The following is a 17,609-nucleotide window of genomic DNA, read 5'->3' as shown; positions in this document are numbered from 1 at the left end:
AACAAAGGGAGCATTCTTTTGTTATAATTGTTATATTTTACCTTTAACTGACTTCTGTATTTTATTCATTATTATTGCCAATTCGAAACTATTACCTAAGTATTTTACGGATGGACGCTCAGATGTCCTGCTTTTCATTTAGAACTTGAACGCAGCTTGACTGTCGTTGCACAGGAAAGCTGAACATGGCGTCCGGGCAGCAGTGGGTGTTGGTGGAAATGGTGCAGGCGTTTTATGAGGTACGTGTCTCCTCTACGTGTCTCTGTCTAAGAATCCAGCCCCGACGTTCACAGTTTGATTCCTGGGTGGTTTGAAGTCACGTCGTTTGTTTTTAGTTTAGTCCGAAGCTGTAAATGTTAAAGTTGTCTGTACGGTGGCCTGAGGAACGTGTCGAACCGAGCGACGCAGCCAATCACCGGCTCCCGTTTGACTGCTCACGGCCACTCAACGACCAGAAGTGAAGAAACAAGGAAGTTTGACTGAACGTCGCCGATCCTTCTTCGTCTCAAAAGCAGAAATGATTTGTTGATGCTGATCCACTGCTGGAGTTCTGTGGTCGAAGCCAAGATAAAGAGTATAACTCCACTTCATACTATTTATTGCACTGGTGAGATCATATCGCATGTTACAGGAATACAACAAAACACTCATACCTCTCGGGATGTTTACAATATGTAAATGTCGGTTTAGGTTGTTCAATCAAGGTGTGGCGTGGCTTTATAAATGCAACCAAAAATAAGACAAAAAATATACAGATTTTTAAAGAAATACGATTTAATTATTGTTTTCAATCTAAAGTCGCAGCTTGTTTCTTGTGATTTGAGTTGGTTTGCTTCAATTTGCGACTCGTGATTTTTATTTTCCAAAGACGGAGGTACTCTGCTTCTCTGCTATTGGTCCAATAAGCTGTCAGTCACAACCAGGCTGAGACGGCTGAACGTGGATACGCTATTAAACCTCACGTGTCTTAAGGCGTTTTGGTAAATTCATGGTCTGTATTTATACAGCGCTTCTCTAGTCTTCATGACTACTCTACTTTACACGCACATTCGTACAGCCCATCTATGTGCAGCCCTTTCTCTGTGGGTAGGGGCAATTTAGGGTGCAGTATCTTGCCCGGGACATTCCAGCATGTTGAATGGAAGGGGATTGAATTACCGACCTTCTGGTTTGAGGATGACCTGCTCTATTCTCTGAGCCACAGCTGCCTCTCAACTTCAAAGCCTGATTGCTGTCGCTTTATTTGAACACCCCATCTTTGCAATCATTGGAGTAATGTCCAAGGTCCATATATCCGCGGTCAAACTTAAATTACTTTAAGTTTGGTATCAATCCGACGATAAATTTGTGTGGGGACCACATCAGACTGGATAGAGTTCTACGAAGTGGACAGGCTCGGGATGAACTCATTCGTAAGCTGAGACCTGCACCTGTGCTGTAGACTCTGATATTGGCTATGATTATTACATAATATATTCCCACCCTAACCTCAACCATTATGACTATACTTCTTACCTAAAACCTAATTCTAACCCCAAACAATACTTTGAATGTGGGAGGCAATGTCTTCAGTCTGTTCTGGTCAAACTGATCCACACAAAAGTTTTGAGAAGCAGTTGTTCATAGCACATCGACACCGGCATCTGCCCTTATCTCCCAAAACTCTCTTTACATCTTTGTTGGTGTCTTCTACATGTATGGCGCTGCTTTATCATCCTGAACTATTTATTTCTTTCCTGGGTTTTTAGAAACTTTTTTGTTTTTAGAGACACCCTCACTTGCCTGCTGTAAAGCCTGCGGACAATGTCCTGCTCTGTTGTCTTTTCACATCAGCTTTCTGGGACATTCTTCAAGCTTTTTACTAGTGGGCTTGCTGGAAAAACACTGGAGAAAGTTTGGAGGCGTACACTCAGACAATTGCATTCAAACATACATACAGCTGCTGGAGGTTCATTTTAGATCAGTTCAGTTTCAAGTAACGATGGTAACTTTTCCACCATCCTGGGTTTCAGGCGGTTTCTTTTTTTTTCCAAAAAACACGCAACAAAGTCCAAAGTCCACAAAATGTGAGTGGGAGCTGCATTGCGTTTCGCTGCCCCTTGTATTTTGAATCACACACCAAACCCTCGAACCAATTCCTGATTCAGTAAAGTGGTACGGCTGGCTTGCAAGGCTTTGAACGCATAGACTGTATGTTTGAACGTCACCACTTACTCATCAACACAAGCCTCGATACGCGCTTCACAAAATTCTTCCTGGATTACTCAACACACGCTTCGAGGCCTCGACACGGTAGGACACATCACTAGTTTCAAGTCTGAAAGCACTTTATTAAACCACAGCTTATCAATCTGTTTACAAACACACAAGTGACAGGGAAATAACTATTAGAGAGAGAGAGATTCTGTCTGTCTGAGACATCAAATACAGACACGCACTCGTTCCTTTGATGAATGCTCCAATAAACTTATTTAAAAAAGAGGAAAAACACTAACCAGGATCACACCCCGACCGAGACCGAGACGCACGTTTTGATGTATTTTTCATACATTTGCGTCAAAAACTGAGGGAGGAGTAGTGGGACGGAATTTGAGGCAGAAGAACGATGAATAATAATAACAATAAGAAGCATTGGGAATAATAGTATTATTCTCCATTCCTGCATTTCATCAATGCATAGCATTACTGCACACATAATAAGTCAGCTACACTATCCAGAAGCTACACTAGGCCTGCTCATCAGAGAAACCTTTACCAGTTCTGTGGTCTTTGAAAACCTATTTGACAAAACAGCAGTCAGGAAAGACGTCACCCTGAAGGCCAGAGGATGACTAAATGTATCGGTGGTGTATTCTTGCAGAAAGTGTCGGTCAGTCACTTTCCTGTGTGGCAGTTTTTTATTGGAGACTGATACTGTATCCAGACCAAACTGGTATTTTTCAACTCACAGAATATAAGACCAGAAACGACATGCAATGAACTGTCCGTGAGCAAAGACCCCAAAAATAGTCAATTGAGACAAAAAAAATAAAAGTAACTAGGACAGATGAGATAATGTGGTTTGGTCAACAACATAAATAATTATTGGAAACACAGCTATTATTAGTTGTAATTAGTAGTAAAGCATTTGCAAAAAATATTATTATATTTCTACAATTCCAAGACAGGACAGGTCGTTAGACACGGTTTATCTATGTTTTCGTCAGGATTAAACTGATACTATGAGTCCAACTCAATCACCATTCTGACACCAGTCTAACTCTGTCCCTGTCAACTTCAGGCTCCTGCCTATCACCTGATCCTGGAGGGGATTCTCATACTGTGGATCATCAGGCTTCTGTTCTCCAAGACGTACAAACTTCATGAGACGTATAAACTCACAGAGAAGGTAAAGTAAGCACAGTGCATTGAAAAACAGAATGCATTGGTTGTGTCTGTGTCAACAAGCAGCTGTCACCTGGATCTATGTTACAGGAAAAGGAGGATCTGATTGAGGAGTGGCAGCCAGAGCCTCTCGTTCCCCCTCTGTCCAAGGAGCAGCCGTCCCTAAACTATGATGTTGTCACCGGGTAAATCCCACTGGACATCTCTCTGCTTTTCATGCTGCTTATAGACTCAGAGCTGTTTGATTCTTCATATTATTGATTGATGTTTACAGTAGCCAGTAGCATTAAATGTGCTCCATGCCCCGTGGTAGAGTTGATAGCAACAAGCAGCTCAACATAGAAGGTAATGTTGTAAACCTACTCTCTGTTGTTGAGGACTTAAAGGTCCAGTGGGTAAAGTTTAGGTGAAAGGGATCTATTTACAGAAATTTTATATAAGCTCTAGTGCTACCAAAAGTCAAAATTTGGTAGCACTAGAGCCTGACTTATAAATTGACATGGCAGACATTATTGGCTGGTTACAGTTTATAACAAATATATTAACGTATATATCAGCTGGTAAGTAAATGTGATTAATTTAGTTCAACCAGAGATCAGTTTTGAAATGTCCTGCATATAACTTACCTGTGCCAGACTATAAAAAATACACGAGTGTGAAGGAATCCTTTGTACTGTGAATGTCAGTGGGAAGTTCAGGTGCTTATACAGACACATCTTTGTTTTCGCCTTTTCCTTTTCTGCCCATTATTAACCATACCAGTGTTTGTGCATGTTCTAGGCAATGAGCCAGGTGTTTATTGCCAAACAAAAAAAAATTACTTTATGTCACGTTGTCACTTAGGCATCATGCCATGTCTTTGTATACTTTGATTTGTTTGAAAGCTAACATCATCGAGCAATTAACTAATGGAACTGTGGCAACAATAATTTAGCATTTTTCATGTCTCAGCAATTCAATGTGAATACCTAAGTGAAGTGAGTGGGTGTGGCTACCTGAAAATGAGGACAAATATGTACGACAAAATAATTATATATAACACTATGGTGACAGTATGCACAACCCTGATATGGTGCCTATACGCAAACTAGATATTGTGTTGTGATCTGAACTCAATACTGTGAGTGTGTTCAGTGAAGTGTTTACACACTGCTTTCCATTACAGACCTCCCAGCCACAAAATCATAATCAATGGAAAAGAGTGTGTTAACTTTGCATCATTTAACTTCTTGGGTCTCCTTGACAATGAGCGGGTTAAGGTTAGTATTAAGGATTCACATTGTGTAGTATAACTTCTACTACTTTATTAATTATTACGTTTTTGGTGTGGCGTTTGGTTTGTGTTACTTTCTTTTTGTTGTTTTTAAAATGTCTTATCTCTTCCTCATGACAGCAAAAGGCCTTGGCCTCACTCAAGAAATATGGTGTGGGCACATGTGGTCCAAGAGGCTTCTATGGAACCTTTGGTGAGTTCCAAAAAAATATGATCTGCCTTTCATCTTCTGTTCACATCCTCTTGTCGGATTTGGGAATAATTCGATAGACTTTAGAAAACATGGAGGCTGTTGAGTATACGTTTTACAGTATATTCTAGCTCCAGCATCAGTCAAAAGAATGCAGCCTGGTTGGGGCAGAGTTGGGATGAGCCTGAAGAAGCCACCAGGGCTGGCAGTTTTGGGCCGATGACCCTTTTCACTTAAGCAGATATATTGTTTAACTCCTGTTTGCATTGGATTCCCCACATAGAGCCATCTGTGGAGCAGCGTTACAATTTTATTGCACAAATGACTAATGATAAAAAGACAAAGCTGCTGTCACAGAATCACAGAACACAATTCTTCCTTATATCCTCATTAAATTCCATTAAGAAGCCTCTATTATATCTGTGAGCTTCTGTAAAGCCTGCTAGTTCTCTGTAATAAAAATCTTACTGTTGTTAAATCTTTATCAGTGTCTTAAACTAGGTCATAGCCATGTAATTGAGTCTGGAAAGTAATTGAAAGGTCCTTGAATTTGATGTTTGAGTAGGTGGGGTAACTCTGGTATGCAAGCCTGAATATTCTTTGTCACAGTAAATGCAAATTAACCACTTACCTGTTTTTCTCCTCAAGATGTTCACCTGGAGTTGGAGAGCCATCTGGCCAGATTCATGAAGACAGAAGAGGCCATTATCTATTCGTATGGCTTTGCAACCATTGCTAGTGCAATCCCTGCCTACTCCAAGAGGGGTGACATCATCTTTGTGTAAGCTTTGTCTCTGCTTACGTGTATCATGCAAAAAGCAACAATGATTGTCAGTCAGGTTTAGTTGGTCAAAGGCTCATTGCAGATAGACACATCCACCATCCTCAACCAGCCGGTTAATGATTTATGTTTCCTAGTTTTATGTTTTTGTCCTTGATTGTGTGTTCAGGGATGAGGCCGCCTGCTTCTCCATCCAGAAGGGTCTTCAAGCGTCCCGCAGCTTTATCAAATACTTCAAACACAACGACATAAAGGATCTGGAGAGGCTGCTGAAGGAGCAGGAGCTGGAGGACCAAAAGGTTAGTACATTGCTGTTTAGTTTGAGGCTACGTCATGTTCAAATACATCACATCTGCTATGTACGTTCAAGGTTGTGTCCACACTACTCTGACATTTTCAAACTCCCTTTCAAAACACTGCTGGCCTTGTTTTAGTTTTAAGGTGGGGCTGCACTTCAGTCCAGACAGACAGAAACAGACAAGACTTTTGGAAGCAATCGTGTAGATGATTGATTGGGTCTTACTCGTCACAACATATCTTGCCTTGATACGTCTTGCTCCCACCATGTGATCCCTGTTTCTGGAAAGACCTATGGACCGAGATTATTTTCTAAAACAGATCCAAAGATCTCTTTTGTGTTTTAATGAACATTTTATTGATAATACTAATATGAAGTTGCATTAGTGTGGACATGGCCAGATACCATGTGTCAACTTAAGGCTGCAAGTGTTTAAACTGCAGATATGTATAATCCTGTTTTAATGACTGTTGTGCTATCATCAAAGTTTAGTTAAATACCAGACTTTGTGTCTTCCCCAGAATCCTCGTAAAGCTAGAGTGACCCGGAAGTTCATTGTTGTGGAGGGGCTGTACATCAACACCGCGGACATCTGTCCTCTACCCAAACTGGTAAATGGAAGACTTATGGACCTTAGAGGCTGCTCATGATATCCTATGATGAACCTAATCTCCTTGGGTCAATACCTAGCTAGGCTCAATAAATGCTGTCAAGGGGCCTGCAATTTAGTGATGATCAAGAGGCTCTTGCACATCAATGTCTCGGAAAAATCAGCACAAACAATATCACAATGTTTCAATCTGAAATGGTCCTACTCAGGTGAAGGAAAAGTATATAAGGTTGATTCAACACAACAAAAAGAGTTTGGACCGAGGTGTTTTTTCCACACATTGGAAAAGGTGAACATGGAACATGTAAGAAGAGCACACAGTGCTCTGTAGGAACATTTAACATTATTTATCTTGGTCAGACATCTAACTTAGAGCTCATATGAAGGATCATTTACCTGTAGCAGATACAAATAGTGGGCTTAAGAGCAAGGAGTGGAAGTTGTTTGCATGATTTTGCCCTCATTCAGCAGTGTATATGTTACAGTCCTGTTACTTCCACACTGTGACAAGTTTGAGGCATGATATACGCCTCTGTCCTTTCATTTCCCTTGCAACCTTATCATAAGTTGATTATGTTTTATTTGGCCATGAATACTGTGGAACTCACAAACATGGCAGATGTGTCTAATGTTATATGATGTATTGCCCTCTTCAGACCTGCTAGTAACATCTGTCCTGAGAGATCCCATCACAAGTGCTCAGTGCTACGTCTTTTCACCCCTTACATAAAAACACATCCTCAATATATCTCCTGTGACCACTTGAGATGGGATCACTCAGGACTGATGTGAATACTCGGTCTGAACAGGATCGGTATGTCTGTGCTCTGGTGCCCATTTGTGTGTTTGTGCAACTTCCAGGTGGAGCTGAAATACAAGTACAAGGTGCGGATCTTTCTGGAAGAGAGCCTGTCTTTTGGTGTATTGGGAGAACATGGCAGAGGAGTAACAGAACATTTTGGGGTCAATGTAAGTGCATCAGCTTTAAGGATCTACTGTAGATTCACACAACTGAGCAGATCATGAGCAGTGGTGCTTACACTTATATACTTAGTGGTTAAATCTCCCATACTTCAGTAGGAACAGCAAAAATTCCTGGTTTCTTATCTTGATTTATTGCATGCATTGATCTAGCCAACAGATTAAATGGATTAAACTCTTTCAGTAAACATAAAAAGATGGCAATCATGTTGTTTGGATCCAAAATATACTTGATCAACATTTAGACTATAGCATATCTGAGTAACACCACTGACCCATCTCTGCTCCCCTGCAGATCGATGACATCGACTTGATCAGCGCTAACATGGAGAATGCTGTGGCCTCCATTGGAGGCTTCTGCTGCGGACGCTCCTTTGTCATTGACCACCAGGTAAAAACAACAGTTTTATTGCTACACCGTCCAAGAAGTATAAAGACAACAAGCCAGTGACCCAGTCCAGGTCTCCTTATAACAGTTGTTCACCAGCACTCCCCACACCTGTAAAACTGAACAAAGCTTGATCGGTTTTGTTAAGCTGTGGTGAAACACAGACCTGTCCGTATGGACTGGAACTGCTTCCAAAGGTGTTTTCGGTAAATATGGACTTGATGTTCATGCAAATCAAAAGCAGCCACTGATTTCCATTTTCTTTATTTAGTATTATAATTTTTTTACATGGACATCATGTCTTTTCTGGTGATTTAATGCTTCTCCTACTGAGGTGAAAAGTAACATGTTTGTTTTTTAGCGTCTTTCAGGTCAGGGCTACTGTTTCTCTGCGTCCCTGCCTCCCATGTTGGCTGCTGCTGCCATCGAGGCCCTCAACATCATGGAGGAGGATCCAGGTACAAGCTCTGAAATACTAAAACACGTCTGTGCACCTCTCTATTATTAGGACATGTATGTACCTCAGCTATACAGAGAAGTTTGTTTGAGACAAGGTGCTATTTGAGAGAATACTCATAATTTTCTAAGTCTTGCTGATAAGAAGTAGTGCTGTTTTCACTCATTCATCTTCACCATCTGCTTTGCAGATATTTTTGCTGTCCTGAGGGAAAAGTGCAAACAGGTGTACAAGGCTTTACAGGGGTAAGTCGTATTATCGTACTTCTGTACGATATGATTTTTTTTCTTTAACTAGAGCCATTCAGTGTAAACATAGACAGTGCTTATTATTATTATTATTATTAACGTTTGTAGTGATCTTTTGCAGATTAAACTCAATCCAGGGGACATCCACTAAGGATTTATAATCCTTCTGTAGGTGCTAAACAACTCAGCTAATTTCTTATTTACAAAAGTGAGAGAGGTTGAACCACTAAATGTATTGTGTTTGTTGCATGGGAATTAGTATTTTAAAGTTATCCTGTTCAGAGACACAAAATGTGAGTGTCTCTGAACTACATTTAATTTAAAGGTCCAGTGTGTAAAACTGTGGTCAAATGGATCTATTGGCATTTTGCAGAGATTAAATATACAATAACCTAGTGATGATTTCAATGTATAATCATCTACATTGTATGAGTTGTTGTTATCTTTAGCCAACATGGGCCCTTTATATCTTTTTATATCAGGAGTGTGTCCTCTATACGGAGGCCGCCATGTTTTTTAGAGTATTCCAGACTGGACAAACTAAACACCTTTTTTGAGAAAGCTACCACAGGTTATCTTTCCTGTATGGAAGGTAAGGGTGAGGTGCGTAGTATTCAGCTGCAACATTCAACTTCACCACTAGATATCATTTCATGTTTATTTGACAGTGGCAATGCTGATTAATCAACTGCAAAATTACTCTAAATTAGCCAGAGTTGGCTCAACCGGCAAATGTTCATCTGTTATCCCGCGCCATTTTTTTTAGAATGGCCAGCTACAATTTAAATAAAATGTCTTGTTAGTAGTAGTCATGGTCAACACATACAAGCCATATAATGTTCAGACAGGCACAATGCACAAGAAAAAGTAAAGTCTCACATGAGACAAAGCACAGCAAGTAAACAAACTGCAAGTAGGCAGCAAACTCAGTAGGTAGTCACAACATTCTACACACTGAACCTTTTAAAGCCTGCAAAAGTCAAATATGCATATTGAATATCATATGAAAAGATGTTTTAGAAAGTTCCTTCATGCTTTTTTCCCCCTAGCACAGTACTCTACCCTTGTGTGTTAGGATTCAAGCTGTCAGCAATACTTCCAGAGGAAGGCTGGGTGGACTTAAAAGGCAGCTGGTGTTGATTGTTTGATGGAATGTTAATAAATAGCAGTGATGCTTCAGAGTCATACCATTCAGTGGATGAGACTCAGGGCTTGTAGTGTTGTAACTCATTGCTAAATGAGAGGCCAACTCTTTATAATCTAACCTAAAAACAAACATCCTGTCCTTTACGAATTCAGCTGTCGGTTCTGTGGGTTCATCAGGAATTCACCTAAAGATACACAGCGTTTTACATTGAAATGATGTCAGTGTTGTGTCATGATTGCCCTTGTATGACAGAACTCAAAGGTTGAAGTTAGTGGGAGTGCCATTTTCCCCGGCTCTTCACTTACAGCTCGAGAGAAGTTCTGGCTCCAGAGACGCTGACATGCTGCTGCTCCGCTCCATTGTAGATTACGTAAGTCCTACACTATTGTTCCCTGTCCCAAATTTCTGTTTTGTTAAAATTATTCAGAACTGTTGAGGAGCTTCTGATCAACAGCAACATCAAGATAAGACTCTTTTTCAGATTAAAAAAATGTCCTCATTAGAAATGCCGCTTTTCAACATTTGTGTATTGAGTCAGAAATATTTTATATGCTTTCAAATTTTGCAAAAGTTTTCTCAATTGTTCCACAGTTGTAAATCAAATTGTGACATCTCATTTAGTGTAAAGACTGTTTGTTTTAAGTGTTTTATTTAGTTTTTTTTGTTTTCTGTGTCAGTGTTTGGAAAGAGGTTTGGCTCTGACCCTTGCACGCTACTTGGAAAAAGAGGAGCGCTTCCTCCCCCCACCAAGGTAAAGGCTCCACCTGCAAAATATGAATTCAAAACCCTATACACCACCAAAACCAATATACTGAACACGTCAACCTCTGAGGTGTGTAGGGGCCTTGTTGTGTCTGACTGCTCCCTGTGTGCGTTCTTCAGCATCAGAGTGGTGATCACCATCGAACAGACAGAGGACGACATCCAGAAAGCTGTGTCCTGTATCCGAGAGGCAGCAGGAACCATCCTGAAATGACAATGTAATGATTTTGAGTGCTAAGAGACGCCAGAGATTTACCAGGACCTCACTGGACTGGTATGACTTCACTCTGAGGAGGACACTCCTGACCAAATGGTCTCACACGACTTTGTTTGTCTCTTTGATTCATTGCCTTTGTTCACATTTCAACTACATGTACCACGTTTGTATGTTGTTCTGAATGTAAGCATGGGTCTTCTGGCAGCAGTTGTTTCTCTGCTATCACTAAACGTGATCTTCACTGACCAAATGAGTTGTTGCTTTTTATGTACTGACCAAGGGGGAAGCATTGCACTCATTATTAAGGTCAAATTCTGCAGTCTGATAGGACATGAACTGTACACAATGGTTGATTTATTGTGCCACCAGTTGTTTAATAGACATTGCTTTTTACTACTGGAGTTTATTTTGTCCTCTGTTATTTAGTTTGTATTATTTTCTTGATGGGAATTTCATTTCCAACACAACTATAATTAAATGTAAATTTATGCCATAAACACTGGATCATATGTTTTCTATTGTGCTATAGGCATCTTTTAATTGGCAGATTACACACAAAAACCAAACCAACCACTTTCCTCATGAAATTACCCTCTGTAATCACTTCTGACCGTATGCTTATTACAGTGCCTTGCATAAGTATTCACCCCCCTTGGACTTTTTCCCATTATGTACTGTTACTAACTGGAATTCAAATAGACTTAAATAAACTTTTTCCCATTTGATCAACACAACATGCATAGTACTTTGGAGGTGCAAAATATATTTTATTGTGACACAAACAATAATGAGAACAAAAAGTTGTCGTCTGTTAGGTGCATAAGTATTCACCCCCCTGACTCAATACTTGGTAGAACCCCCTTTCGCTGCATTTACAGCTGCAAGTCTTTTGGTGTATGTCTCTACCAGCTTTGCATATCTAGAGATGGAAATGTTTGTCCATTCTTCTTGGCAAAAAAGCTGAAGCTCAGTCAGATTGGATGTCTTGCCATAGATTCTCAATTGGATTTAGGTCTGTGACTTGGCTGGACCATTTTAAGACATGAACAAGCTTTGATCCAAACCATTCCTTTGTAGCTTTGGTTGTATGTTTAGGGTCATTGTCCTGCTGGAAGAGGAACCTCCGTCCCAGTCTCAAATCTTTTGCAGACTGCATCAGATTTTCTTCAAGGATTTCCTTGTATTTAGCTCCATCCATCTTTCCCTCTATTCTGACCAGTTTCCCTGTACCTGCTGAAGAGAAGCATCCCCACAGCATGATGCTACCACCACCATGTTTCACTGTTTGGATGGTGTGCTCAGGGCGATGGGCAGTGTTGGGATTCCGCCACACATAGCGTTTTGCATTGAGGCCAAAAAGTTCAATTTTGGTCTCATCTGACCAAAGGCACCTTCTTCCACAAGCTGGCTGTGACCCCCACGTGGCAAACTCCAAATGGGATTTATTATGGTTCCCTTTCAACAACGGCTTTCTTCTTGCCACCCTCCTTCCATAAAGGCCAGATTTGTGGAGTAGCCTACTAATAGTTGTCCTGTGGACAGATTCTCCCACCTCAGCTGTGGATCTCTGCTGCTCATCCAGAGTAACAATGAGCCTCTTGGTTGCTACTCTGATAAATGTTCTCCTTGTCCGACTCTTCAGGTTGGGTGGACGGCCTTGTCTTGGTAGGTTTGCGGTTATGCCATATTCTTTCCATTTTCTGATGATGGATTTTATAGTGCTCCGTGAGATGTTCAAAGCTCTGGATATTTTTTTTATAACCTAACCCTGCTTCATACTTCTCCACAACTTTATCCCTGACCTGTTTGGTGAGCTCCTTGGTCTTCATGATGCTGTTTGTTCAGAAATGATCTCTAACAAACTCTGAGTCCTTCACAGAACAGGTGTATTTATACTGAGATTAAATTGCAGACAGGTGGACCCTATTTACTAAGTATGTGACTTGCAAATGTGACTTGTGAAGGCAATTGGTCGCACCAGATCTTTGTTAGGGGTTTCGCAGTAAAGGGGGTGAATACATATGCACTCAACACTTTTCAGATTTTTATTCGTAAATAATTGTGAAATCCATGTAATATTTCCCCCCACTTCCAAATGATGCACTATTTTGTGTTGGTCCATTACATAAACTCATGATGAAATAAATTTTAATCTGTGGTTATACCACGACAAAATGTAGAAAAGTCCAAAGGGGGTGAATACTTATGCAAGGCACTGTAAATGGGTTTTAGTATGCTGTTTATGAACATTCTTTGTTTGGAAATCACGGATAAAACAATTAATTACTTTAAAGGAAACTAGGAGAGAGCGGGGTAATGTGGGACTTCGGGTAATGTGAGAAACCCCCTGTATCTAGGCAACAGAACACCTTTGTGGTCATTTGACTATTATGTTTTCAAGCCCCTCCCATTCCCCCTTGCCATGAAGGAGAAGTTGGTGCTGGTGCTGTGGAAAGTATGTTTTTTCACAAAAATTCGATTTTTCTTGCTTTGAAATTAATCAACTGTTGTGTCAAATCAAATTGAATCAGGTAGAAACGCTTATACATGTTGGTGAACTTCTAACATATAATAAACAGTGATTGATGCTAGCTGAAGATTAGCCTGAAATGCTAAGAGATGTTTTTTCTAAAACGGTGGCTATGGGGTAAAGTTGGACAAATGCTGTGAACCATGAAGCAGAAGTTAAGTTTAGTCTTAAACATATTTTAGTGTTATTACATTATGTTTTATTTTCAATGTCATAAACATTGTAGAAAAGCAATTATGGCAAGAAACTATACGCCAGGAAGACAACCTGGGGCCAAACACCCCTCGCAGAGATGGAGAGTGCAGCTGCTGAGGTCATGCAAGGAAAGAAGTCCTTAAGAAAAGCTGGAAGAAATATTGATAAGACAACCCTCAAAAGATTCATAAAGAAGAAAGGGAAAGTAAAATCAGTAGCCTGGGGTGCAGTAGCTGAGGCAAAGAGAATATTCACAGATGAGATGGAGGAGGAGCTTGCCAAACACTTGAAACAACTAGCTGACCAGTTCCATGGCCTGCCTCCAGTTAAGTGCTGTGAACTGGCATTTGAATACGTAGTTAAAAACAATATCCCTGTCACTGCCAATTGGACAGAGAAACATTGTGCAGGTAAGCTAGGATGTGCAAGAGATCACATGAATCATAATCATAAATGTGCTTAATTGACCAATACCCATGATTCTGTTACTAGTCCGATATTAGTTTTGGAATGTGTGGTTGTCAATCTAGCTGTCAGGATTTGAACTATGCAACATGTGTTGTTATGGTAGTTTTAAAGTATTGTGTCCTGTGAGACAAGACCATTTTTTTTTAAAACAATCATATTTTCACTGCCCTTTGTCCTGAAGACATTCTGATCATTTCCATTGCTAGAAAACATCTTGAATTAATGGAAAATGTGTTAATTTTAGTGATATATCAGTTTAGCTCACCTGGAGGGGAGCAAATGTAAAAAGTGTCTCACATTACCCCGCTCTCCCCTACTTAGATGTCTGTTATTAAATGCATTTGGCTGTGTATACTATATTGCTGTGATATGTCCAGTGTTATCCGAGTTTGTGGAGTACACCCTGGACAGGTCTCCAGTGCGTGGTGGAGGAGTAATTCACATCCTTAACTTAATAAGTGAAAGTACTAAAACTAGGTCATGTCTAAATTGAGATTAAGGCTTCAGTCTGACGCACACTTGTTGCTGAACACCCGTGTTTCTGTCTGTAGATGGCGTCCTCCACAAACACGTTCCTACACCTTAGTGTGCGCGTGTAAATGCGCGTGTGCTTGATTGAGCAGGCAGCGCAGGGGCCACTCTGGGACCAGAAACTGGGGCTGAGCCGCGGCTCTCGACGAATCGGTCGGACTGAGCTCCGGAGGATCGCACCTTTGTTTCCTTCTGCGAAGCAGCATCTGGCCCGCACCTTCAAGCGCAGCTGCTCCAGCACCTGGCGAGTCTGTGTCGCTCCGGTTGCTCACTGAGGAACCAGCAGGAGGAGAAGCTCCAGCACGAGAGGCTGTGGAATTGCTTCGAGCCACCATCGTTAGTTTGTGATAGAGATCGTGCCGGACACCAGTGCGTGTGCCCACCGCCGCTATGGCCACATTCCTGAGGAGTTTGATCTGGATGCTGCTCTTGTTCCCAAAGCTGAGATGTGACGGTGAGTGTATTTCACTATGCAGTTTACACACAGTTTCCCGTGAGAAGCGGAGGAGATGTTGCACAACGAGCAGCACATTTCTTACTTCCCATTGTGAATAACAGGCTCTCATCCATGTGAGAAAGTTGGAGCAGAGCTGCGTGTTTGTTCCGTTGGGATTTTCTCACACAACACGTTATTTTCTCAAGACTTTTTCTTGTTACAGTGACATTTTAAAACAGTTGCAGCACTTTGATAGTTCCGTTTGAAGTCTGAGATTTCACATCCTCTTTGCAGACATAGACTTGTTGCTTTTCTTCATCCCTCCCATCGGCGTAAAGCTGCCGAACCACCTTTTTAAGTTGAATACATTTGAGTTTCTGCGGCCACTCGGACATTCTTTGTCCTCTCGGCTTGTTGACATGTGTTCCTGCAAGTCTTCGTCTTCATAAAAGCCTCTTGTGTCAGTCTCTGTGTGGTTGTCATGTTAATCGAAGGCTGAGGTGGAGGTGATGGCGCGTCTTTGTCAGTCATGCTAATAGAAGGGCTCGCCTTGCGGGGGGTGAGGATTGCAGATATTTCCTGTTTTCAGCTGGGTCTTTGAGGACTCACCATTTGGTATGAAGTCAAGGGGCAGGGGGGTGGGGCGCAGCGTGGTAAATTACCCCCCAAGTTTTTGCATCCCCTTTGTTTTATAGAACATTCCACTACTGATTCATGTTGACCATGAGCAACTGCTTAGTACAGTTGAAACCACGTCACAATATTAACTATTCTTATCCAGAACTGAAAAATACAGCTATTAAGAGATAGAATTGTGTGATTTTCATAACGGCTAGTGAATGTATGGAAACCACATGTGCAGAATCTGATTTCCAGCTTTTCATGTACAAACAGGACTAAATCACATGTTTAACTTATGCTGAAATAAGTGAACAGTGCTCATTCTTATCCAATACAAAAAAGATGCAACTCATTTTGGTGCTGTTTAATTATAAGTTGGTCCTTGTGTTAATCAATCATTTAGAATTATCATACAAACTGTTTTTTATACAGAAAACTTTGGCTTATGTGACTTTGGGCTTTTCATTTGAGCTTGAAGGTAGTTAGAGGCTTCCATCCATAAAACTAGGTACTAGAACCTTGAAACATGCTTGAGGTCGTTCATCCATTGCTGCAGATAACTTGTCTTCTGTAATGTGTCGACAAAGCTGTTTTCAGACATGAACCAAACTCCACAGATCCTCCGTACTATCGCCGGAGGAAGAGCATGTGTGAACGCAAATGTCAAATCTCAAAAGTGAGAGACTCCGGATTATCTGGGGACTTTCTAAACTTGGTCCCTGAGTAGAACAGATGGAAGTTGGGAGAATCTGATGTGTGAACAAGGCGGTGGGGGGTTGATGATGATTGAAACATGCGGTGGACACAAATAGACAAAGCACAAAAAGAAAACCAGTGTGTCCCGGTGAAAAAGCGGCGACACACAGAGAAGATGTCAAGAGAGTTTGGGAGCCGGCACTAGTGTCTATGTGTTGGCAAGAAAATCACGTGATCTCTGCTGTAGAGTTATTGCATCACTTCCTGCCTCTGCCTGCTGCTCCCTATATGTTCCAGTTGCACTTACATGCAGCACTTAGAAGTTTGGCTTTTTTAATCTAATGTACTAATGTACATGATTCTTGCTGTTTGGGTTTGACCCCTAATGGTCGAATGCACTTTTATTAATTTAATGCACTCTTACTATTGTAAGTCGCTCTGGATAAAAGCACCCCCTCAATGTACAGCATCTCTCTCCTGAATAATGAGGATCATTTGTAGCTGTTGTCTGCAGAGAACCTCCCACTGCGTTTGTGTGAAATCAGATGTGGGTAAAGTCTGTGCACAATGCTCCGGACTTTATCCGTAGGTCATGTCTGAAAACGACATGTGTAGTAGTATATCAGCACAGGTTTGCTGCCGCTGACAAAAGCCTCAGACTAGTGCCAAATGGAAAATAATGTTCTGTATTTTCTCTTTTCTATTCTTGATGTCCACTCTAGGCTCTTTATTCCCATTCATACAGTGCATCTATGTGTAGCAGGTTCTTTATCACTCATAAACTGCAGGGGCAACTGTGGGTTCAGTATCTTGTCAAGGGACATTTCTGCATGCATTATAGGGGAGACTGGGATCAAACCGCTGACCTTCTGGTAAGTGAACGACCTGCTCTGTCTCCCTGACACAGTTTACCCCCCTGTTAGATTTCTAGCAGGTTAGATATCTAGAGTAGACAGCAACAACAGCCAATCAGAGTGCAGTACAGTACCCTGACTTCTCCTTAGTGCTTTTATGTGAAGTATTATAGAAATGAATTTAGTAGAGAGTAAAAGCCACACAAAATAATAAAAAGTAACGGTCCATTTTTCAAGGAATTATCAAATATTTAGTTATTTTACCATTGTTATGAAAATAAAGGCAATAGATTAAAGTTGAGAATAATTATCCTGAGATCCGAGATTGTTAGAAACGTCAACACATCCACTCACTTGCGAAGGATCTTACTGTAAGTTCTCTGAGTTTTTACCAGGGGGCGGCCTAGAGAAACGCAGCAGAATGCCCAGAGACTCTCACTTCAACATTTGCGTTCTCACATTCAGCCTCCAGTTCTCCAGAGTTCGGTGACTTTCTGAAAGCAGGTTTAGTGTACGCCTGTCGTCTCCACTGCACTTTTCGA

The 17,609-nt window shown here is 41.1% G+C and overlaps 2 protein-coding genes across 2 annotated transcripts in view; both read left to right on the top strand.

The window, feature by feature from the left end:
• The first annotated feature begins 126 nt into the window (after nucleotides 1-126).
• Nucleotides 127-11,233, top strand: sptlc1 (serine palmitoyltransferase, long chain base subunit 1). The gene is made up of 15 exons (XM_062412361.1): nucleotides 127-239; nucleotides 3,281-3,388; nucleotides 3,475-3,569; nucleotides 4,550-4,643; nucleotides 4,778-4,850; nucleotides 5,496-5,628; nucleotides 5,798-5,927; nucleotides 6,448-6,537; nucleotides 7,398-7,505; nucleotides 7,813-7,908; nucleotides 8,267-8,363; nucleotides 8,553-8,607; nucleotides 10,010-10,127; nucleotides 10,435-10,508; nucleotides 10,640-11,233. The coding sequence occupies exons 1-15, from the start codon at nucleotides 186-188 to the stop codon at nucleotides 10,731-10,733; spliced, it is 1,419 nt and encodes a 472-aa protein (XP_062268345.1). The 5' UTR covers nucleotides 127-185; the 3' UTR covers nucleotides 10,734-11,233.
• A 366-nt stretch (nucleotides 11,234-11,599) lies between these two features.
• The window catches only part of ror2 (receptor tyrosine kinase-like orphan receptor 2), a 47,478-nt gene continuing 41,468 nt past the window's right edge, over nucleotides 11,600-17,609 (top strand). Inside the window, exon 1 of the mRNA XM_062412360.1 lies at nucleotides 11,600-14,914. Within this exon, the coding sequence (XP_062268344.1) occupies nucleotides 14,851-14,914 (64 nt within the window). The 5' untranslated portion in view covers nucleotides 11,600-14,850. The remainder of the gene's footprint in view (nucleotides 14,915-17,609) is intronic.

This window comes from Platichthys flesus, chromosome 19 (assembly GCF_949316205.1).
Source record: "Platichthys flesus chromosome 19, fPlaFle2.1, whole genome shotgun sequence".
Classification (NCBI taxonomy): Eukaryota; Metazoa; Chordata; class Actinopteri; order Pleuronectiformes; family Pleuronectidae; genus Platichthys; species Platichthys flesus.
This window is presented reverse-complemented; position numbering and strand designations above follow the sequence as displayed.

Coding starts and splice junctions, on each gene's coding strand:
- sptlc1 (XM_062412361.1), top strand. CDS start 186: ATGGCGTCCGGGCAGCAGTGGGTGTTGGTGGAAATGGTGCAGGCGTTT. Junction 4,851..5,495: donor AGGCTTCTATGGAACCTTTG/GTGAGTTCCAAA, acceptor TTTCTCCTCAAG/ATGTTCACCTGGAGTTGGAG. Junction 10,509..10,639: donor CGCTTCCTCCCCCCACCAAG/GTAAAGGCTCCA, acceptor TGCGTTCTTCAG/CATCAGAGTGGTGATCACCA.